The following is a 23,828-nucleotide window of genomic DNA, read 5'->3' as shown; positions in this document are numbered from 1 at the left end:
AAAGGATGAAACCAACCCCAGATGGTCAATCCTGAAACGTGCAGGCTAAAGGAAGAGAGGGCGACAGGGCAAAGCTAGCTGCTCCCCGTGTGTGGCTTGGTCCCCGAGCTGGCTGAAGGCCATTCTGGTGTGCTGGGACAGCAACGTTAAAGCGGATGGGGCCAAGCCAAGGAGCTTGTCACGGAATCCTAGCAAAAATCCAGCCTGCATGAAGAATAGTGTTTGAGTAACTGAAAAGGGAAGTGGTGCTAAGAGCGCTCGTGGGCCCATTTCATCCCAGCCGTGGTAGGCTGGTCCCTGCTGCCAGTTGTGGCACGTGTACTCTTCTGGTCTGTCAGGGACAGCAGGATCCTAGGTCTAAAGGGGACCTCAGAGGTCACCCGAGAGGGCCTCGTTAACCCAGAATGACCCCATGAGACGGACGTGCATGGGAAGTGCTCTGTAAGCCTGGAATCTGCCAGAGGAAGGTCCACTTGATTGGTCCCCTCCCCGGATCTTTAGCAAAGCACTGGCGAAATCCTTCCTGCAACTCTCTGTGAAATGTGGAGACAGACAAGGATTCGTCTAATTAGGCAGTTCAGAGCCATGAATGCAAGGATATCAGCGTAGTAATATCCAGCGGGTGCTGGTGGGCATTTTTAATCCATCGATTTAGAAGATCTGGTAGCAGCCTTATGGGAGAGCTAAGCGGACAGAAGCCAAGATCAGAACACCAGACGCTGCCTTACTAGAATGCTTAGGGTTCCAGGCTCCTCACGAATGGGGAAAGTTCCCTTTGAAACCCAGCTCAGCAACCCAGAAGCACTGCAGAGCCTACTAAGTCAGGTGTTGGGAGACGGCAATGGACAAGCACTCATTAAGTGACTACCGACGGGCTGAGACAAAAGTGGGACAGCCCTTGCCCTCAAGGAACTAACACTCTATCAGGGGAGACAAGCGGCCAACGTCTCCATCATAAGGCCTTTCCCCCGAGATTCCCAATTGCTACTGCTTTCTCCCCTCTGAAGTACACTGGGTGGGTGACGTCACTTCTCCATAAGCACTGTTTCGCTGAAGGCGGGGGCTATTTCATTTTCGACTCTGTATCCCTAACACCTACGATGTCTTGCACATAGACTGGATCTCCACAGGTTCAAATGATGGGATAACACTTAGGAGATTCCAGTTAACAGGACGAGGTGGCCAGTAAAAGAAGCTAACATGACCTTAGTTGATATGAAGGAAGGGTGATGGCTACAGCGTCCAATGGCCTACTTGGGGACATCAAGCACTGGCTTTCCTTTGGACGACATGGACAAAGTGGGGCAAGTCCAGGAGAGTGACAAAGATGTTGAGTGGATTAGAATATAAGACCAGTTAGGAAAAAACAAACAAACAAAAACTTGGGGGGCGAGAACGTGACGGCTATTTTTAAGAACTCTAAAGGCTGTTATAGAAAAGAATTAGACCCAAAGGACAGCATCAAGAAAAATGGTACGAGATGCAAAATGGGAGATTTGGGCTCACTGTACGGAAAAACTTCCTAATAATAAAAGTGGAATAGGATACCTTGGGAGGTAATGAGTTCCTCATCACAGTGGGTCTTGAAGCAGAGCCTGAATAGCCATCTGTGAAGAACATCAGGGAGGTGATTCCTCTACACACTCAACTGGGTTAGGTGACCTCTGAAGTCTCTTTACATTCTACATTTTTCTTCTTTAAAACCCTTACCTTTTGTCTTAGAATCAATTCTAGGACAGAAGAGTAGCAAGGGCTAGGCAAGGTCCAGGGTCACACAGCTAGGAAGTACCTGGGGCCATCCTTGAACTCAAGACTTCCGACCTCTAGGCCTGGCTCTCAATCCACTGTACTGCTTAGCTACCCCAGATTCCTTTTAATTCTGAGAATCTGTGATTCTATGACTTGCCCAAGGCTATAAAGTGGCCAAGCATAAGCTTGAATGCATTTTTCCTCCCTCTGAGGCTGGGATACTTTCCATCGTTCCTCAAAAACTAAGAAATGGCAATCCAGAAATAAAAGTATTTGGAAATAGCACATTTAACAGCTTCTGTGGGCACACATGGGGCTATAATTACACAAGGCCCTCTCACATATTTCAAACAATTGAACATAGCCTGTGGGGAAAGCCCTGGTGAACACCACTTTTAATACTCCCTAAAATCTGTGATTTCTCTGCAAGTTCTCTTTCCATTGATATAAATAGCAGCTCCGATGCATCTTGGTATCCTTTTCTGCTTTGTTTTGGCTAAAAAAAAAATGGCCTCCCTTAGAGGCTAGCCTTCTGGAGAAACCTCTCTGGACTTGGCTGAACTGTCTCGATGAGACCTACAGAGTCTTCAAAGCTCTTTTGCCGTACGTGGTAGGGCCTGCTTGTGTGACTCGACACAACCTCCAGAACTCCCCATTTGCACGTGGCCACGTGGCCACATATAGACCACTCTTTTAAGGAAATCACAGCCACAGCATAACCAAAGGAATAGTATTTTTAAAATTTATTAGTGCCATTTCCTGTAAAATTTGCAGTTAAATAATCACATAAAGATCGAGACCGTAAGTAAAAAGTGGATAGCAATGAGTGATTTATTCCAAAGCTTTTGTGGGTAGCAACAGGATTGGGTTTTTCTTCAAAATTACAGAAATCTTATCCCAGCTCCAAACTGAACACCATCACATATCCTGAAATGAAAAACACACACGTCAGACGTGAGGCGCCAGCACAAAACAGCTACAACCAAGTTACCTCCATGCTCCTAAGCATGAAACTGCACTGAAAACAGGCCAAGGAAAATCCCAAGACAACCGATTCTACAAATCTTGAGGAGTTTCCACCAGAAGCTGCAGTTTAATGTGATTTCCAAGTTCTGTAATCCAACCCAGAGTGGCTTCATCATCTGGGAATGGTGTTCATCAGAGGTTCTCTCAGGGCAAAACAGTGTGGCTGCCCACTAATCATGGGCCTGGGCCCCGGCTGCACGGCCTTGAGCCTGTGAGCCCCTCACCCGAGAATCTTGCCTCACATTTCGCGGAAAATGACAGACCATTTGCCAACTGCTCCCTCCTCCTCTCTTCAATCCCCAACTACCTCTTCTTGTCCCAAGGCCACATTCTCAGGTGGCCTTTCCCTTAGCCGAGGCTAAATCCTTCTCCTTGCTTAAGCAACCTCATCCTCCACCCACTCCTCCAGACTTGCCTGCTCTGCCATCTCGGCCCTCCCCAGTCCCCCGGCTGCTTCCCTGTCGCTGACAAATAGTCATTCCCAACCCTCCTCCGTCCTCACTGGACCTGTCCCTCCCCACCAGCTAACATCCGTATCTTTCTTCCTTTGGAGCCCGACCTCCTTGAGGCCATCTACACTGGGGGCCTCCACCATCTTTCCTCTCTGAACTCTCTCCAGACTGGCTTCTGATCGTCTCCCGCCACAGAATCTGCTCTCTAAGGAATGGACGAATGCTCCTTAATGGGGAATCCAATGGTCTTTTTGTCCTCCTCATGCTTTGGGACCCCCAAAGCAGCCGCGTCTACTGTGGAGCAGGGGCTATCCTTCACCTCCTTGGGCTCCCTGTGACTTGATGCAATGCCTGGCAGAGAGGCGCTTCATCGATCCTGGCAGACAACCTAACCCCAAACTCTTCATGCCTTAGACCCCAAGTCTCCTTGTCGCAATAACGCTTCTCTCCAGCTTACAAGCTCTTGTGATAACCCACCAATAAGCAGCCGTCATTCATGAGCTGGGGCTGGAAGGTCTACTGAGGCGCAACCACTTGAGGATGGCCAACACGCCTCCAAAATGGTAGCAGAGCATCCCCCTCCCGAGCCGCCTCTCACTTCCAAATCGCTCCCCTTCCTTGGGAGGGGGCCAAGTGCTTTGGGCGCCCAATCCTGCCACATGCTTTCCAGGCGGAAAGCCATCCAGGGGCGACATCATCCATGAAAGAAGCTCAAGGCCCGGCCACTGGCCCTGGGGAGTCGGGCTACAGAACTCCTAGAGAACACTGACCCCAAGTGGCCACCAGAAAGGCTGCAGATTGCAAAAACATGACAGCCAGAAACCCGAGCATCTTGGAGCGGAAGGGTCAGCAGAGGGGAGGCCCGCAGGGCAGCTTCGAGGTCGAGTCTCCCAGTTTCCCAGCCTGCCCGCTGCCCACAGACCCACGAGGGCTCTCTCGGTCTCTTCTGTCCCCAAGCCTGCGAGGTGCTCGGCAGAAGCCAGCCAGGTTCAGCACTGGCCCCTCCGAGGCTGCTTGTGAGTCCTAATTGGGTTTCACCAAGGATCATCTTAAGGCCAGCTGTAGCCCCGGGCCCAGGAGGCCGACCTGACCTCGGCCAGGGTGCAAGGACCGCCCTGGCACTGAATCATGGGGCTGAGAACACGTGTGGGAGCCAGAGTGATAAAGCAGTCAGAGCTGCGAGGCCCGGGGCCCCATCTGTGGCAGGAGGAGCCAGTGGCAGCATCAGCCGTTCCTATGGGGCCTTGAAGGCCAAGCCCCGAGTGACGAGGCCCTGTTAATGTGCTCACAGGCTGACCCTGTGCTCCTGAAGGCTTCTGAAAAGGAGCGTCCTCCTCTGCTGGGACACAAAGCCGTCTGGAGAAACTGGTGGCAAAGCACAGAGCCCAAACACAGCACCAGCCAGTGCCAAGTGACGGCGGTCAGAGCCCACCCTGCGGAGCTCGTTCACGAGAGAAGAGGGAAAACACGCAGACAGACCATTGCGGCCCAGCCCCGGCACGGTCAGGTTGTGAGGAAGCGGTGAGCCCACAGGTCCTCTGAGGAGTGCACTGACACCAGAAGTCACCGGGTCCAGGGAGAGGGACAGAGGGAGGAAGGGGGAGGGCAGCGGCCCTTTCCACCCTGCAGGTTCTGGCTGCTCCTCCCCCAAACTCGGTCTGACTGGACATCCATGGCTGCATGGCATGAGCCTCACAGATAAAACAGGGATAAGGGGGGAAGCCAACGGTCCTTGGCCGCCACCAGGAGCTTGATTGCCCCCCCCCCCCCCCGGCTCTCTCAGAGATGACCAAGCACCAAGAGAGCCCGAGCTGCTGACCTGGCCACTTGAAAGTGGACACTGAGGCTGGGGGGTTCTGGCCCAGGCCCAACCCCTGCTCTATTTCTGGTTGCATCTGACTCCATTTTAAGACTTTTTGGCAGACATCTCCAGCTTATTTTCCCATTGAGGAACATGAGGCCAATAGAGTGCAGTGACTGGCCCAGGGTCACTGAGCCAAGATCTGACTGTGGAAGGAGTCCCCCTGCCTCCAGGCCCAGAGCTCTATCCCCCCGCCACTCTGCGGCCCAATAACAACGAGGTCGGGGGCCGGGCTGGCTCCTTGGACCCTGAAGGCCTGAGCAGCACCCACTGGCATGCACCAAGAGAAGAGAACGAGCTTCGTGTACCAGACCATCGGGGTCACTGGGGCTCAAAGTGTGTTTGCACAGAGAAGTCGAATGCCAGAGTTCCTGCCCCGGCCAGGCCTGGTCCTTCCCAGCATGGGGAGAAGCCACAGGCGAGCGTCTCCTCCCTCATGGGAGCCCGAGCGCCCCCTGGCCCACAGACATCCGGGACCAGAGCCCGGCGCCCCCGGCCGGCTTACCTGTCGCCCCTCTGCACGCCCATGGGGATGCAGTAATTCAGCTCCAGCCGGGCGATGTTCCCGAGCCTGAGGACGATGCCGGCACCGTACGACCAGCGGATGCACTCGGCCAGTTTGCGCAGATGAGCTCTGGGGCCTTCCCCTGAAGAGGAAAGGATTTCCCGTTGTCCGTGTCACAGGGTGGGAGCAGAAATGCAAGGCCTACTGGTCAGGTAGACCCTGGATGAGCCCCCCGTTTGCTCAGCTTCCCCATCTGTGAAATGGGGACGACGAGGGCATCTGCCTCACAGGGCTGCCGAGAGAACAACTGTCGGTGCTCGGCAAGGAGGTGCCCAGAAACGCTAGCTGGCCTTGGCGCTGGTGCTTACAGCAATGGCGCTCTACCCGCTGCCAGCCCCACAGCCATCCGTGAGCGTGGAGAAGGGCCCGTCTTCTCATCACTCCCAGCTACGATCCACGGACCAAAGGCCGGCCTCCGACTGGGGTGGAGAGCGGGGCCGCCCAGGCCTAGCAGGCAAAGCAGCCTCCCGGCCCTGAGCACCACACAGGCCTGAGCCCTGGAGGAGGGTCACGTGACACGAGAGAAGAGGCCCCAGACCATGTGCTCCTCTGTGGCTCATCCAGGCTCCCCCCACCCGCTGCGAAGCCCTGAGGAACAGCAACCCCAGGAGCGGCACGTTCTCTCCAGGAATAGCTTGGCCTTACCATAGTTGAGGTTGCAAAGGTTTCCCGCGTTGAGGAAGAAATGAGTCCGGAAGAGATCCCCGAAGCCGCCCTGGCCGGGCCGGAAGGGCAGGGGCGTGTAGAGGTGTAGGCCGCCCGCCCAGTAGGCTTCTCCCCCCAAATAGTCGCCTAGACGGGGACACACAGGACATGTTGGGGGAGCGGGCCAGAGCCACCGACTCCCTCCCTGGCACAGTGGACCCCCTTCCCCCGACCCGGCACTCGCTGCCTACGAGGCGGACTCGGGCCCAGGGCCCAAAGCTGAGCCTCGGGGGCCAGGGGGAAGCGAGTCTGTGAGTGCAAGAGGCCCTCCGAAGGGAGGGGAGAAACAGCACTATCTGAGCACCTGCCTGGGCCTGCCCTCCAGAAGTCCACATTGAAACCCAGAGCTCGGCGACACCAAACAATGACAGGGGTGGGGAGGATGGGCAGGGCCTGCTCACAGTTCAGGGAGTGGGGAGGGGCGCGTGTGAGCAAAGAGAAGCCCCCCAGAGAGGCCTGATCCCAGAGGAGGTGCCTCCACCCCAGACTGAGGGGGCTTGGACACTCCTGGAAGAACCAAGAAGGCCAAAGCCAATAAATAAAAATGCAGATGGCGGGATCCACAGAGAGCCAGAGAGACAGGAGAGAAAGGGGGTGGGGGACCACAGAGACAGAGAGGGAGAGAGATAAAGAGACAGACAGATAGAGAGAGAAAGGGGAGCGGAGAGGGGGAGAAAGTGGAGCGGAGAGGGGGAGAGGGAAAGAAACAGAGAGAGAGACAGATAGACAGAGAGACAGAGGGAGAGAGAGACAGAGGGAGAGACAGAGGGAGAGACAGAGGGATAGAGACAGAGACAGAGAGACAGAGGGAGAGACAGAGACAGAGAGAGAGACAGACAGAGATAGTGAGTGAACGTGGGAGGCCTGGACCCACATCTGCTCAGGACAATGCAGTTGTCAACCTTCTGCAGTCCCCAGAACCTCCGTGGCTTGCTCAGGGTCTCATAGGCAGATGTTCCCAAAGTGGGATTTGGGCCTGGGATGGCCTGTAGCCTGGGCTTGGCAGGGACCTCTCGGTGCGTGGTCCTGGGCCTGCTCTTCCTGGCTCATCCCCTTCACCAGGACCCCCAAATGTGGCAAGTGACTGTAGCTGGGGTTGGCTGGTTGCCGCAGGCCACAGGTGAGAAGCAGCTTAAAAGAAGCCATTTTCCCTCAAAGACGCTGAAGGCGCAGAGGGGAGGCCCCAGAACCAGACAGGGAAGCTCCTGGGGCCCCTGGGCTGGCAGCCAGGGCAGGAGGAGCCCGGGTAGACAGGAGATGGAGAGGGCAAGTGTGAAGTCAGGGACATGGAGGCACAGGGACTCGGGGCCACATTCCCCAGCCTTATCTCTCTGAGCCCAAAAGAAACGGTGGGATTGGGGGGGGGGAAGGGGGAGCCCTCTGACTGCTTTCCTAACCACAGTCTGGTCTGGACCGAATTCACCCAACACGGGAAGTCTGCGATGTCCCAGGAGGAGGCAGAGAGGCCCAACCCACCTTCGCTTTGGGGTCCGATGCTGTACATGCTAAAGCCACGGACGCTGGTGGGCCCCCCGAGATAGAACCTAAAGAGACAAGAGAGCCTTTGTCACTCAGTGAAACCAGTTGCATCTGTAGGGGGGCCACAAACACAGGCTGGCCCAAGGGCATGAGTACAGCCAGCTGGGAAAAATGTCAGTCCAGGAAGCAGCGTGGAAGCCCTGGGTTCTGATCCTGCCTCCAATACCTGGTGTCTGTGTGACCCTGGACAAGTCACTTGAGGAGGGGAGAAGGGGCCACCCCTAAGAGTTCAGGACTGAAAAACGACAGGCATTTCTCACCCAGTTGGGCCTTCAGTCATTCTGGTGCCAGCCCAGAGGCCGTGCGGAGCAGGGCAGGCCTGCTTCTTGCTCTTTCTCCGTCCACCCGTCGGCCAGGCGAGGGATTTCTCCAAGGTTCCTCACACCCCAACACCAGAGTCTCACAAAGGCCACGGGCCCAGAGCACACCCCCAAGAGCATGAGAATGGGGGCGCTTTCTCTCAATCTCCTGACTGGGTAGGCCTCCCCTGCTCCCTTTTCAAGAAGGTGCTACAGCCTGGCAGGCACCGACTCCTAGCTCAGGCTCTCGAGGGAATCCTGTGTGTCCACTGGCCCCGGGGCAGGTGGGAGAAACATCTCCCCTCCTTTGTGGGCCACAGAAGCATTGACCCTGACAGGAAGCCCGAGGGGCCTCGTTCAGCAGCTCAGAAAGTGGCTGGGGGGCCCTTTGGCCTCCCAGGGCAAGCCAATGACCCACCAGGGGCCTTGCAATGAGGGTGGCTGCGTCCAAGAGGCCTGCCCACGTGAGACGCTAAAACAGCCATTAATCTGGGGCATCACAATGACCAGGCCTGGCCCTGGAGAAGAGCAGAGGAAGATGGGAGCTCGAGGGCTCAGTCCAAGCCCTTGGACTGACAGACAAGAAACCAAGGCCACGTGGGGAAGTGACTCATCCAAGGTCAGAGGGGTGGGGGGCGTCAGAGCAGGCGAGGTCCTGGCTTCCAAGGAATGTGCTGCTTTGTGGGGGGATGGAGCCGGGGGCCCACTGCCAAGCTCTGCCTGAGCTGCCTCTAGGGGAGCCTGAGGGGGGACCTCCTTGGGAATGGAGGTGAGGCAAAAACAACAAATTACCAAAAAAATCCCGGCAAAGGGAGAAGGGAAGACGGCCCAAGGCTCACAGGCCAAACCTACCTATCGGCGATGCACGACGGCTTCTCTCCAATTGGCACCAACATCCCACCCCAGAGAGAGCCGGACAGAACCTGCAAAGACATGGGGAGGCCAGCTGCTTCAAGCCCCTCTGCAAGCGCCCAGGCACCACAGGAGGGCTTGCATGCCAAGTGGGCACATGCTGGGCACACGGATGAGGCATGCTGGATGTGTGGCCTAAAGGAGAGTCCTCAGTGCAGCCTCCTTCTGGAGGAGCTGTCCCTGGCGTGAGGAAGGCCCTGGACAAAGCGGGCCCAGGCTGGGTGGGCCAAAGTACCCTCCCCTTGTGTCCCCCTGGTTTCCTCATCCACAAAATGGGCACCCATGTGTGTGTCTCAGCCCCAGGCTTAGGAAATCCCACAAACGTCAACAGTCCTTTGGGATCCCCTGATTCACCAGACCCTGCAAAGCCACAGCCAGCCCAGGGGGTCTTTCAGGTCCCAGCCACTTCTCCCAAGGGCCTGGGATTCAGGGACTTTCTGCCCACCCCCCTTGGCCCAGCTTGGGGCACCCTGAAGTGACCACACTCCTCAGTGTCACACGGAGCACCCTGGAGATGGGGGAGGGGCCGGAGCCCGGTCCAAAAAGAGCCTGTGTCATAAGCCCACCCTCCTAAAGGTGGTTGCTCCCCAGCAGGCAGCTAAAAGGCGCAGGGGACAGAGCGCTGGGCCTGGCGCCAGGAGGACCCAAGTTTAAGTCCAGCCTCTGAGACTCACTAGCTGTGTGACGCTGGATACAGCACTTAAGCTGTTCCCCTAATCCACTGGAGAAGGGAATGGCAAACCTCTCCAGGGTCCTGGCCCAGAAAACCTGTGGATGGTCCTGGGTGCTGCGGTCCATGGGGTCACGGGGTCGGGCACTCTCTCTACCAGGGTGGTTTGTGCCCCATCATGCCTCAGGGGTCAGTCTATGGCCAGAGGTCCTGGGGTAGGGGTGGGGGCGAGGGCTGATGACCACAGATGACACTTTTAGGGCCTGGGCCCAAGGACGAGCCAAAAGAAGGGGGTTGGGGGGCACACAGAGTCCTCTGGTCACAGTCAGGATAAACGGAAAGATTCCAGGGTCCCCGGGCACTCACTGTGTCAAAGAAGAGCTGTTTGTTCAGCTGGAGCTCGAAGTCCTCCTTGAGGAAGCTCACGTCTCCCCCGGTGTAGCCCGCAAGCTCCTGTTTGGAGACAAGAGCCCATGGGTCAAGGGCCCCTCTGTCCGTCTCTGGCCCCAAGGCCTGGCAGGCGTGAACCCGCAGAGAAGTCCAGAGCCCAGGGATACTAGAGGACACCGGGAGAGTGAGGCCCCCGACAGGAGGAGCTGGGAAGCAAGCCCGAGGCCCCACAGCCCGTGTGTTGAGCTGCCAGCCCACAGGACCTGCGCCCCGGCCTGTACCCCAAGCGCAATGCTTCCCTCCCTTATCAGATAGGGGCCTGCAACCACCCCAGCTTCTGAGCCACACTGAGAGCAGGGGCTCAGCCCCCAGCACCAGGCCGGCAAGTTTCAAAACATAAAACGGGGCATTCAGAAACACTTCTGCTCAGTGCCCTGTCCCACCAGTGCCCTGGGAGAGCACAACACGTGCGGGGGCTACCTGGTTCACTTTCAGCAGAGTGCCCTTCCTTGGCAGGATGGAGGAGTTCCGAGAATCAATGACCATCGCGTGCTGAAAGGAATGGGAACGAGGCCCAGCAGTGCCTCCTTAGTTGGGCCCCCACTTGACCCCCTCTGGGGCCAGAGCTAATCCTCCCACCCTCCTCAGACCACAGCTAGAGGAAGAGATGTGGGTGAGGACAGACAAGTGAAGGAGGCCCCCACTGCCTGGCAGGAGGTTGCCAAGTGATACAGAGTCCGCCTCCAGGCCTTCTGACTCTTCCTATCCCTCCTTGGGCAGCATGGGCAACACTGGTCTTGGGCCCTGGGCCCTACAGGGAAGGGAGCCCGAAGCCCACACCCGGCCTCCTATCTTCTCTCCAACCAGCACCCCCACTTTTGCCTCCCTCTACACCACATCCTGAGCTCTCTCTTTCACTGAAAAGGAACATCCATACCGACAGAGACGACTTGAGAGAGTGTCCACTCTCCTTGCGGACCGCAAAGGATGCCGTCCTTGCAAGGCAGCCCAGCTCTCGCCACACGCCTTCCCACTTCACGGTGTGGCTCGTCTTCCATATGGGGAACTACAGGAAGAAGAGGAGGCCCACCCCTTGGTGCCCAGCTCATGGGCCCTCCTCCCAGAGACACAGTGGGCACCAGGAGCCCCAGGCACCCTCCCGCCTCACAGTGTGGCTCGTCTCCCCTTGGTGCCCAGCTCGTGGGCCCTCCTCCCAGAGACACAGTGGGCACCAGGAGCCCCAGGCACCCTCCCACCTCACAGTGTGGCTCGTCTCCCCTTGGTGCCCAGCTCGTGGGCCCTCCTCCCAGAGACACAGTGGGCACCAGGAGCCCCAGGCACCCTCCCACCTCACAGTGTGGCTCGTCTCCCCTTGGTGCCCAGCTCGTGGGCCCTCCTCCCAGAGACACAGTGGGCACCAGGAGCCCCAGGCACCCTCCCACCTCACAGTGTGGCTCGTCTTCCATATGGGGAACTACAGGAAGAAGAGGAGGCCCGCTCCTTGGTACCCAGCTCGTGGGCCCTCCTCCCAGAGACACAGTGGGCACCAGGAGCCCCAGGCACCCTCCCACCTCACAGTGTGGCTCGTCTCCCCTTGGTGCCCAGCTCGAGGGCCCTCCTCCCAGACACAGTGGGCACCAGGAGCCCCAGGCACCCTCCCACCTCACAGTGTGGCTTGTCTTCCATATGGGGAACAACAGGAAGAAGAGGAGGCCCGCTCCTTAGTGCCCAGCTCGTGGGCCCTCCTCCCAGAGACACAGTGGGCACCAGGAGCCCCAGGCACCCTCCCACCTCACAGTGTGGCTCGTCTCCCCTTGGTGCCCAGCTCGAGGGCCCTCCTCCCAGACACAGTGGGCACCAGGAGCCCCAGGCACCCTCCCACCTCACAGTGTGGCTTGTCTTCCATATGGGGAACAACAGGAAGAAGAGGAGGCCCGCTCCTTAGTGCCCAGCTCGTGGGCCCTCCTCCCAGAGCCATGGCGGGCACATGCACAAAAGGTCCCTCCTAAATCAGGCCCATGGAGGTAACATGAAGAGACTAAACTGCCTGGTCTGCCTTTCCTTGGACCTTTGCCCAAAGTGGCACGGCAACAGAGCTGGGAATCAAGGACTGAGGTGTCCAGGCCCCTGCCAATGCCCAGGCCTGCCCCTGCCAGGCTGGCCTCCCCGTGAGCTGGGCCAGTGGGCTTCTGCCTTGCATACACACTCACACACCCCCCCATGAGAAATCCAGCAGAGCCTGTGCCTACTGTACAACTCAGGGGAGTCTTTTTGTCTCCCTTCAGAAGCCCCAATTTTCTCACAAATAGCAGGAGTGGATGGAGTCCTGGGTCTATAGTCAAATCCTTCCTCAGACTGTTACTGGCTGTGGGGGACCCTAGGTGAGTCACCTTGCCACTGTCTGCCTCAGTTTCCCCAACTGTAAACCAGGAATGAGGGGTCCCTGGTGGGGAAGAGGGTGCTGCGGTAAGGCCCGCACAGCCTCTCCATCCCTCCCGATACCATCAGAGGCCCAACAGGACGAAGGCCTCACAGACACCAGGGACCTGCAGATGCCCCTCTCAGGTCATTCCTCACCCTAACTCCTCGGGTTTCCCCAGCTGTCGACGAGCCCGTGCCCAGAGAGCACATGGGTGTGTGCATGTGCGTGAGGTTCCACACTGGCAGGAGATGCGGCCTCGTACGGGCCTGTCCAGGGTGCCTGGGCTTTATTCCTAGGCTTTCCCAGGCCTGGGGTAACGGGGGCAAGGGAGGGGCATGAGGGGGGAGAAGGCCGGCAGAACAGGCTCACAGTGAATGTGGGCAGGCAGCTTCTCTGTGGGGAGCCTGTACTGGGCACCAAATGCCACCAAGGCAGGGGCCAAAAGCTCCTCAGGTACGGTACCAGGGTCAGCGGCCCAGCAGAATTCGGGCCCAAGCGGGGGGCGCCACACGCTGCCCCTCTGGACCCCTCCATCAAAGGAGAGAAGAGAGTCAAGGCCATAACAAGGTGAGTTTTGCCTATAGGCCCGGGGAAGGAGGTACAGGCACAGGGGGACCCCAGGCAAGGGGAGGGGGCTTGGAGGATCCCAGGGCCAGGACCAATAGAATCAGTTTTAGTGCCAACAGCACCCCGCCCCCAACCAATGTTCCCAAGACACTTCCGTGGGACCCTGAAGCTGTCGAGACCGGCTAGCCAGAGCAGGGCCAACAGTGGGGAGACTCCAGGCTAGGACACCTGGACAGTAATCACTGGCTTGGCTTGCTTGCTGCCCCAGGCACCGTGCTCTTCCCTCCCCGCCTACCCTGGTGCTCCTGTCCACGTCCGGACCCTCTCCTCAGGGACCCCCCTGAGGCGCTACTCACACTGTACTCTGCTGACACGCCTCGGTCCGTCTCCCGAAGGGAGCTCCACGGGAACTGTCCGGTGACTTTATACAAGTTCACAGAGAAGCTAGGATATGAGGAGGGGGTGGGGACAGAGCTGGTGTCAAAATGGAGATTTGAACCCCAGACTTCAATCCCAGAAGTCCTTGGTAGCTCCCGGCTTTCAGCCCACCCCCAACCCCAGCACCGGCCCCCATGAGCCGTCCATCCCACGGGATTCCTTACTTTCGGTCAAAATTTCCAGGCTGTGGTTTGAAGAAGGACAGGCCATAAGAAGTCTCCTTTGTTCCATAGGAGAACTGGAAAGTCACCTTCTCTGCACGGCCAAAAATATTTGGGAGCTTGAGACCAAGGACCTGGAGGGGAACACAAGCACTCGGCTCAGACTAGCCAGAATGACCCTGGGAACAGCTCCGGAGGGTCCCCAGAGGCTCCCAGGGCCAGCGCAGGAAGCAGGTCCCAGACCCTGGGAGCCGTCAGGCCAGGCACCCAAACACGGTCCTGTCTTCACTCAGGCCATGATCATCAAAAGGCAATTCCTGAGGGCAGCTGGGAGGCTCAGTGGATAAAAAGCCAGGTCTGAAGACAGGGGTCCTGGGTTCAAAACTGACCTCAGCTGTGTGACCCTAGGAAAACCACTTAATTCCAATTATCTAGCCTTTACCACTCTTCTGCCTTGGAACAAATATGTAGTATTGATTCTAAAATGGAAGATAAGGGTTTAAAAACAAATTTTTTTAAAGTGATTCACTAAGAACTAAGCAGCACTGGCCATGACCCAAGCAAAGTCCAAGATGGTCTGTCTATGGGACCAGGGCTTGGCAGAGAAGAGCCACAAGCATGCTCCAATCAGTCCTTGGGGAAAGCCTGGGCCAAGACCACCAATGGAACAATCCATCCATCAGCTCGCTACGTGGAAAAGGCAAGGGCCTATATGGCCCTGATGGCTTTGGCACGAACCCAAGGCCTCAAGGGAGTGAGGCCCCCCTCCAGCTTCATTCACAGGCACTCCATTTCCTCACCAGTGAAATACAAAGGCTGGCTCTCAACAGGGTTTTTCCTTATCCTGTAGCTCCATGGAAAGCCGATTCCTGAGGCGTGAAGCCCCACCCCTAGCCCCCACCTGAAGACTGAATTGGGGCTCCACACGATGGCTCTATCATTTGGCTTCCAGAATTAAGATGCCACAAATCAGGGCAAAATCCCATTTCAAAGTCAAAGTTTGGGCTACAGGTCTTTGGGGATTATCTAGGCCCTCCAGTGAAGCAGAAAATCCAGGGCATATTGGCTCAGTCTTTTGAGATGTTAGGCTATAGTCCCAGGAGTTCTCTATTGCAACTACAGAGCACGATAATGCTTTTCTGTTCTTAAACATACGTGTCCGTGTGCATCCATTCAAGTCCTAAAGACAGAAGTATGGAAGGAGGTGGACATCCCGAGACGTGTCCAACACGTGGATTTGGCTGGCTGGGATGTGTGTATTTGCGACAAGGGAAGGCTTTTGATTTGAGAGTTTGGGTTTTTTTTTTAAGAGGGGTGAGAGAGGGTATCTATTGACGATGATGGCCAAGGGAAAAAAATATATAAAAAGCAAAGAGCATCCATGAAACAGCTAGAAGATGCATCCACCTGGGGGGAAAAAGGTCCAGGGGTGGAAGTAGCCACTCAGAACAGGAAGGGAGCCAATGGGCCGAACTTGTTACCAATGTAAGGACAAAAAGAGAGCTGATCTAAGAACTAGAGATTTGCAGTCTCATGTCCCATCTTCTTTCTCTGTTCTTTGGATTTAGAAATATTTGTGCTTACTGATCTGTCAAAGCCAGAATGCCAAATATGAAAATCCCCAAGGAAAAAATGAAAAGCTCTAAAAATGGATGCAAAAAAATGAGAAGAAATTTCCAAGAGTATGTCCACTTTAAGTGAGTTGTTGTAGGCCCAGAGGAGCAAGGATGAAGCAGGTTCTTGGTCTCCTGCTTCTCACAGAGATGGTAGTGTATACCCTGTGTATACCCTGACATCTGGGCCACTATTTTGGCCAGTTTGTCTCAGAGGGCAGGGCTGAGGTCAGGAAACGGTGGGGGATATGCAGAAGGTTTCACAATATTCTTTCTAAGGGCAAATTCAACTCTAGAGGTATCAAGTATTATTTAAATGGGGAGCCCAGCACTAAGAGGACCTTGACAAAAATGCGATACCTAGGGGGCAGCTGGGTAGCTCAGTGTGTTGAGAGCTAGGCCTAGAGATGGGAAGTCCTGGGTTCAAATCTGGCCTCAGACACTTCCCAGCTGTGTGACCCTGGGCAAGTCACTTGACCCCCATTGCCTAGCCCTTACCACTCGTCTGCCTTGGAGCCAATACACAGTATTGACTCCAAGACGGAAGGTAAGGGTTTAAAAAAAAAATGCGATACCTGGGGAGGGGTGGCAGAAAAAAACTGGATTCTTTTGTGGGTTTGTCAACATAGAAGGTGAATCTGGGTGCAGCAGAGTACCCCAATGAGAAGCACGGGGTCCTAGGATCCCAGGGCTTAGAGCTGAAGGACTTTGGTCATAGGCTGACTCCCTCATTTTCGAAAGAGGGAAAATGAGTTGAAGTTAGAGCAGCAACTACTTTGGCCCAGACAGACACCCCAGCACTAAGGAGTCAAGCTCTGGGCCTGGACACGTGGGGACAGTCCTGGGCTCCTGATGGGCTCTGCTGCCACCTCCCTCCCTCAATGATGATAAGCCAGGCCCTCCTTCCTTCCCTCCTTCATCTGGACCTGGAGGGGATGAACAAGGCCACTACGGTCTTTCTCTGCTTGGACATTCTATGACTGAATTTTATTCAGCAGGACAGGACCAGAGCCAGTGAAATGAGAACTACCCAAAGCCCTTTCCACCATTTGCAGTGGTAACACAAACGAATCCCTTCTGCCATGTTTCTGGTCAAGCCCCAGGGCTGGGAAGGAGAGGAGACTCAAACGTACCATGCTGCCTTCATTGTTGCCCACCATGGTGTTGTAGCTACCTGTCAGCCGCCTCAGCTCGGTGACTTCAAAGGTGACGTCCAAGCCATTTGGGAGGGCATCATCTCCTACAAGAGGGACAGATGAGCAAGTAAACTGAGGTCAGTGTTGGGTCACACAATGAAAAGCTAGGAGACAGAGGATGCCTGCCCCTTCATCAATATACAAGACGAAACAGGCCTATGGGTACGCCCACTCAGGGCACACATCTTTGCAGGCAGGAGAATGGCTTGTTTTCTGAGCATTGTTAAAGGAAAGACTGTTCTGAGCCTGCAAACATTAGGCAGTTGATAGCCCAGTGGGCAGTACCCCCAGCCTGGCATCAGGAAGTCCCTGCTGATGTGGCGGCCAGTGACAAAGCCCAAGAAAACAAGAACAATAGCAACGCTGGAGAGAAAAACAACTTTAAAAGTCTTCGGAGGGCAGCAAGGTGGCATAGTGGATAGAATACCAGGTCTAGACAGGAAGACCTAGGTTCAAATGAGGCCTCAGACACTTCTGAGTCGTTTGATCCTGGGCAAGTCACTTAACCCTCATTGCTTAGTTAAAAAAAAAAAAAGATTTAGGAACTCTGACCAATGGCACAACCAAATGCCCCTCCGGCTGACCAAGAAGGAGGCTCCAAGTGAAAAGGAGCCTAACATACACCACATGGGGATCGGTTTTGGGTGACCAGACGGTTTGTTATCAGGGAGGCAGGGCAGAGGAGAAATGACAATGATATGTGTCACAAAGAATCAGTGAAGCCCTCAAGAGAACAGGAGTACACAAGGGGACTCCTCCAATCAGCAGGCCTGTGAGGGCACTGCCACCTCACATTTTATATCTGCCCCAACACCTGGCTGCCTGGCCATCTTCGTGGCCCCATCCTTTGGACATGGACACATCTGGGCTGTCCGTTCGCTAAATCACAATAAAACAATCTATCTTCACAGAACCATGTATGGAAGTCCAGGAGCCAGAGTCCTCTGGATCACCCAGGCTGACCTTGGGAGCCTCCTAAGGGCAGAACTCGAGGAAGGGAGTGGAAGCACTGCCCAGACCCAGTCAGCTGCCTCAGGAGGTGCCAAGGCTGCTGGTACCAGGGCATTCGGGTGGTGGCTCCATCTGGGGGGGAGGGGGAGGTAATGACCTTCCAGGTCACCTCTACTGCGGGTTCATCAGGAGTCACATCCTCACCCGCTGCCTGTCCCTGGAACTGGCTAAGAGAAGGGAGGGACAGCAGTGTGGCACACCAGGAAGGAGGGGAAATAACAAGAGTGTGTGAAAGCCCCAATGCCGCCTGACCCTGATGGTCTGACAGGCCCCCAGCCAAGAGCAGGCTTTTTACCTTGGCATGTGTCGATGAGAACATCCACCTGCCTGAAGATGCCAAGGCGGAGCAGCTTCTCGCGGGTTTCATGAGACTTCCTCATCACCTGTCAAAGGAGCAGAGGCACCCTCGTAACCTCCAAGGAGCAGATAGTGACCAAGGACCCCATTGTGGAAGCCAGGGGAAATAACGGTTGCTTCTACACCCAAACTGCTCCCCACAGGGGTCAGGGGCACACACAGAGCGCCCCCCATGGTCCGTGGAGGGAAATTGGGATATACCAGGACACTGCATCCAGGGACCAATGATGCCGACAGACCCAGGCATGAGGCCTGCCCCTATTCCACCTGGCATCTCCCACCACACATTTGGCCCTTTTCTCCCCCAGAAGATGGAGATGACCATGTGCTGGCTCAGCTCCTGGATGGTCCCGAGGGCTAAGACCACCCGACACACTCACATCAATGAGGTTCTTGGCCTTAAAGACGTCTCCAATTTCATACATGATGATGTCATCTTTAGTCCTTCCCAGGCCTTCAAAATGGACGTGCTGGACCACCACCTGAGCAGAGTAGAGTGAAGCAGCTGGTCAATAAACATTGACTAAATGCCTTTAGTAGGGGGCAACTTGGTGGCTCAGTAGACTGAGAGCCAGGCCTAGAGATGGGAAGCCCTGGGTTCAAATCTGACCTCAGATACTTCCTAGCTGTGTGAGCCTGGGCAAATCACTTGACCCCCATGACCTAGCCCTTACTGTTTTTCTGGCTTAGAACTGATACTTAGTTCAGTTCTAAGATGAATGAGGTTTTTAAAAAAAGTCTCCTGTGCACCAGGCCCTGGGAATCAGCCTACCTTCACAAAAGGCTGCACTGAAGATTCTGTTCCACAACGAATTTTTCCCCCTTGAGCTCTGTTGTTCTTCTCCTACCCAGCTCACTTGCTGTCGCCCCCATCCCTCTCTCCCTCTGGGACTCAATTTTCTTATCTGCAAATGGGAATGCCTGGGCTCACCGCTTACAGGGCAGGAGGAAAGAGAGCCCTCTGGGCTGGCCCAGGGGTGGTTCTCAGTGACTAAACACCAATGGACCCCCTTTCCTCAGACACCATCAAAAGTCCCCAATTCTGTTCTCCGTGGCCCCCAGGAAGGTACTCACATCTTTGTTTTCCAGGACTTCCTGCTTGATTTCAGGCTCAGCCTCCACAAATTCAGCCTCCTCTCCCAAACCTCCAAAATCAGGCCCACTGACCGGGAGAGGCTCCAAGCTCTGAATGGAAAAAGAAGCCCCGGCTAAAGGCAGATACAAACCAAAGAAGCCAACGTTCTGCACCTTTGTTTATCAGACAAAAGACCAGCTTCAGCGGCCTGATGCCACTGGCAATCACTACTGGGAGATTAATCGTCCTCCAAAACAGGCTGCTAGGCCAAACCCCGCTTGTCAGAGCAAGCCTGGTACATAGGAACCAGCTGGTGGGGCTCCCCAACCAGAATTACACTGGCAGTGAGCTGGATAGCCAGGCAGTGAGTTCTGAGGCATAAACAGAAAGAAGAAAAGGAGAAGAAAGAAGGCAAGAGACAAAAAGGGAGGAGTGAGGGTGCCTGGCAATGGCACCTGGGCCAGTCCTCTGGTAGTGCTGCCTCTTCTAGGCTGCTCCATCTGGAAATGAAAGGGGTGAAGATTCTACAGCCTCTAGTCATTGCTTAGTTGATGAGTTACAATCCCAAGCCAATGGTCAGGGTCTCCTCAGTTCTAATTAGGGTCCTGACTACTCTAATGAACATTCTCCAAATCACCCAAGGGTCATGGACTGAGGGGTTGTGATGTGCCAGGCACTGTGCCAAGCCAAATGCCCACCTACAAACCAGTCCCTGCCCCCAGAGAGGAGGGTTCTGGCCAACAGCCCTGGGGGAGTTGAGAAGAGGGCAAGGGTGAAGACTCATCCCTTCTGAGTAGTTCCCTGGGATCTGAGGTGTTTGGGGCCGGGGGGGGGGGGGGGGGGGGGGGGAGGATGAAGCAAGCCAGGGAGGGTTTGAGCAGGGATGAACAGGGGATTAGGACAGATGAGACAGAGCAGAATTAATGACCAAAAAGGTTGAGAACAGGAAGAAGGAAAGGGAAGCCAGAGAGGGGGTGATGGCTCCTCTTTCCTGGAAGCAGATGGCTAAATCTTGTGCAATTTATAAAACATAGTGGTATTGCTGGGGCAATGGCCATGGTTCTAATTGTTCTTCAGAATGAGTGGACCAGTTCACAAATCCAACAATACATTAGTGTGCCTGTCTTTCCACATCCCTTCCAGCATCTGACCTTTATGTTTTCTGTCACCATTAGTCAACTGGATAAGGTGTGAGATGTTACCTCAGAATTAGTTTGCATTTCTCTAATCAATAGTGAATTAGAGCATTTTTTTCATGTAAGGCCCCCTCCCCTGTGCAAGTTTCCATAGGCAAGTTTGTAGCCATCAAGGAAGCAGCCAGTAATAAAGAATGGAGATCATCTAGAACTCATTTTTTTAAAGTGAATATTAAAAAGAAAAGAAAATTTAAAGATAGAAAAAATGTAAACATGCCCATGTGTTGTTCCCCATTCTTAAAACTCTCCCTTGACCTAAATGTCCCTTATTTCTCCTCCCCTTTCTCTACTCTCTCAATTCTAAATCCCAGCTTAACCTGGCTCCCAACCTCATCATTCAATTGAAATGGTTCTTGCCAAAATTACTGGTGCCCTCTTGATGGCTAAATCTAGAATCCTCCCATTCCTGACCTCTGGGTAGCCTTTAACAGTGTTTATAGCCCTCTTCTCTCTAGGCTGGAATGAGGCACCTTTCTCCTGACCACTACTTCTTGCTGAATCTTCACCCAAGTCATATCCAATGACTGTGGGCATGTCCCAAGACTCTGTCCTGGATCCTTCTAGCCCATCTTGCCCAATGGTAAGCCACGATCTCACATCTCAATATCATTCCCAAGACTTTTTCCCACCAGCCCCCTAGATGCCAGGCCCAGGAACCACGTCAAGACAAATCCTTAAACACAAGCCCAAGGCTCTAGCTGGACTTCTCACTGAATACCATGGAGTCTTCTCCTCCCACTTTTTTCCATTCAGGAACTAGAAGTGTATCAATCAACCCTGTCACTACACTTGGACAGTTGGTGTATCAACTTACTTTTATGAGAGGGACTTCTCATGGGATGTGAGAGAGCCACCCCTAGGAAACAGCCTTTCTCTACTATTAGAAGGGAAGTATCTGGAAGCCAGAACTGCCTTGGCTTTAGCAGTTGGTCTACATGTGATAATGAATAAGTGTTTGCTTTTTCACTCATTCATTTCCCTCTCCCTGAGATGGAACCTTCCTTTCGACCTGCATCATCACAGAGAAGGGATAGGAAACCTCCTTGGAAATCATTGTGGGTATCCTCTGATGCTTCTCTCAAGGGGGACCACCAGTCAGTCCTCAACTGCCTCCTCCATAAACCTCCCCCATCTCCTGACTTCTAAACCCCAATTCCCATGGGAGGCCTAGGCAACCTTGGGAGAGTAATTTCTGCTCCTTGCAGGCCTCCAGGGTTCTCCAACTGCAGAAACAAGGAGAATGTTGGTTTGACCTCAAGGGATCAAGCTAAGACCCAGTGCAAATAGTAGCAGCATTGGCTCACATCCTCTGCTCTGAAGCTGACCCAGGGGGCTCACTGATCTCTTCAGTTACTGGGCCAGTTAGCAGCAGTATATGGCATAGGATTCAAGGGAGAGGAGACTCCATAGATCATTTGAGTCAAAAGTGAGGTAACAAGCCCTGAGGAGTTACTGGTGACTTGTCCTGTCACACAGGTAGGATGCAGCATGGCCAAAATGAAACCCAGGTTTCCTGATGCCTGGCCCAGCTCCTCTGCCAAGACATTGCACTCCCCACACACAGAGTTCACAAAGTTCTTTAGACATGTGATTTCATGACCCCATGGGTGGGGGTAGTCCAATTATTACCTCCATTTTACAGATGAGAAACTGAAGTTTGGAATGTGACTTGTCCAAGGTCTCTAATAAACTGGCACACTGGGCTTACCTGGAAGTCAAGTTTAGTCACTGACCTGCTGTGTGACCTTAGGGAAATGACTTCTCCTTTCGTGGGTTCTAGCTTCCTCCTCCATGAAATGCCAGCATTAGGTAGAGTAAGCTGTGGAATCCCGCTGAGTGGTCATCTAATATCCAGGGGAATGCTTGCAGCAGAGTCTGAACAGCTGCCTTCCTGGCTGGGCTAGGAGCATTGGCTGGACTCATCCCTGTAGTGACTCAGGCTGACACTCCTTGGTCACAGCACACAGGAATGAATGTACTCCATGCACTCTCTGGGGTGGCACCAATGCTTAGAACCCTTTTACATCTGGGTAAACTCCAGAGCCCTCGATGCCATGCCCTGGCAGATGCCTTGGGCAGGGCAGCCTTACATCTCCATAGACAAAGAGCCTGGACCAAGGGCCCTTTGGCAGGTCCTATCTGGCAGGAGAGCTGAAGGGCTGAAGGTGACCTTTGATGCTTTGTAAGAGGAGATGCCTCCTGGAGGCAGCTCTCTGACAGCCAGAATGCAGTCTCAGATACATGTACAAATCATTGCCCTTGTCCAGGGCTCGGCTTCCTCATCTGTAAAGTGAGGGGTTGGCGTGTACAGAGTGTATGTGTGTGTGGGGGGAGGACAAACAGGGAATTGAGTATTGGGCCTGGAGTCAGGGGATTCTGGATTCAAATCCCACCTCGGATACTACTGTGTGATCCTAGACAAGTTCTTTTAACTGTTGGCCTCAGTTACCTCATCTGAAACAAGAGAAACTGTAACCCCAGAGTGTACAAAGCACTCTGGGGTTACAGAGGTAGCTGGGGGGCATGGGGGATAGCACCAAATCTGGGGACTGGAAGTCCTCGGTTCAAATCCAGCCTCAGTCACTTCCTAAGTGTGTGACTCTGGGCGAGTCACTTCATCCTGTTTGCCTCAGTTTCCCATCTGTAAAATGGACAGCAGAAGGGCCCAGCAAACCTCTCCAGCCTCTTTGCCAAGAATATTCCCCGGAGGATCAGTTAGGGTGGGTTAAGACCAGAATGAGAACGCAGAGCCCGGTGTATTGGTTTATACAGAACGGTAATCAAATTGATCAATATAGGATTTGCCCGCGTGTCATTTGTTCCCGATGACCCTGGTCCAACTCCTCTGCCAAGACATTGCCTCCCAGCCTCTGATTCCCAAATTTCCTTATCAATAAAACCGGGAATTTAAGATTAATCAATCGATCGATCACCAAGTGCTGCCCGGCCCCAGCTTTAACTCTCGGGTTCCCAACAGTAGACAATGCCTCTCCTACTGCTGTCACTTTAGACAAACACGAGTGCGTACGTGCACGCCGTCCCACACACTAGAATGTGCCCCATCACGTGTGTCCATAGTCATGGGTGGACGTCTAGCTCCTGAAGGAGCCGGACGAACCTCAGTTTCACCTCCCCGCCCCCCCCGTAAAACGAAGCGCCTCGTTCGAGGTTTTAAGAGGGTCGTGATGACTCTGGCACTTCGGACGACTTTGTGCCCCGCCCCACCTCCCCAAACAGCGAGCCTCAGTTTCCCCTCCTGTACCGCGTGGCTGGGGTCCGGCCCCTTCCTCCCTTTCCTCCGCCCCCTCCCCCTTGCGGCCCCGCCTCACCCGCGCGTGCACGGTGCCCATGGCGCCCTCCCAGGGAAAGGGCGCAAGCGGCCCCGCGGTGACGCAGGACTAGGCCCAGGGGCGATTGGAACACGCGGCGGCTGCTCTGCTGCTAGGCGGCGGGAGCAGCTTTCGTTCAAACTGAGGCGAGCAGCAATTAACAAGGAGTGCTGGCGGCGGCCATGATACTGGGCTTTACGTCGGCGCCACCCTCTCTTATTGGTCCGTAGAGTCATGTCCCGGAAGTCCTGGCGGAAGTCCGGGATTTACGCATGCGCAATGCCGCAGAGATGTG

At 54.8% G+C, this 23,828-nt stretch overlaps 1 protein-coding gene across 1 annotated transcript; it reads right to left on the bottom strand.

Moving 5' to 3' along the window:
• Positions 1 to 2,477: 2,477 nt before the first annotated feature.
• Positions 2,478 to 23,806, bottom strand: SAMM50 (SAMM50 sorting and assembly machinery component). The gene is made up of 15 exons (XM_001362433.4): positions 23,534 to 23,806; positions 19,008 to 19,118; positions 18,314 to 18,415; positions 17,872 to 17,959; positions 16,503 to 16,609; positions 13,760 to 13,890; positions 13,514 to 13,601; positions 11,106 to 11,234; positions 10,649 to 10,720; positions 10,145 to 10,231; positions 9,049 to 9,119; positions 7,835 to 7,902; positions 6,299 to 6,445; positions 5,594 to 5,735; positions 2,478 to 2,676 (listed from the first exon to the last, which is right to left on the bottom strand). The coding sequence occupies exons 1-15, from the start codon at positions 23,552 to 23,554 to the stop codon at positions 2,631 to 2,633; spliced, it is 1,410 nt and encodes a 469-aa protein (XP_001362470.1). The 5' UTR covers positions 23,555 to 23,806; the 3' UTR covers positions 2,478 to 2,630.
• Positions 23,807 to 23,828: the final 22 nt, after the last annotated feature.

This window comes from Monodelphis domestica, chromosome 5 (assembly GCF_027887165.1).
Source record: "Monodelphis domestica isolate mMonDom1 chromosome 5, mMonDom1.pri, whole genome shotgun sequence".
Classification (NCBI taxonomy): Eukaryota; Metazoa; Chordata; class Mammalia; order Didelphimorphia; family Didelphidae; genus Monodelphis; species Monodelphis domestica.
Note: the sequence above shows the minus strand (reverse complement) of the source record. Positions and strands in the feature narration are given on the sequence as shown.

Excerpts from the sequence above, each read along its gene's own strand:
- SAMM50 (XM_001362433.4), bottom strand. The coding sequence starts at position 23,554 with ATGGGCACCGTGCACGCGCGG. Across the intron at positions 17,960-18,313 it reads AGGCCAAGAACCTCATTGAT|GTGATGAGGAAGTCTCATGA; the intron begins GTGAGTGTGTCG and ends CTCCTTTGACAG. Across the intron at positions 16,610-17,871 it reads TCTCATCGACACATGCCAAG|GAGATGATGCCCTCCCAAAT; the intron begins GTAAAAAGCCTG and ends TCCCTCTTGTAG.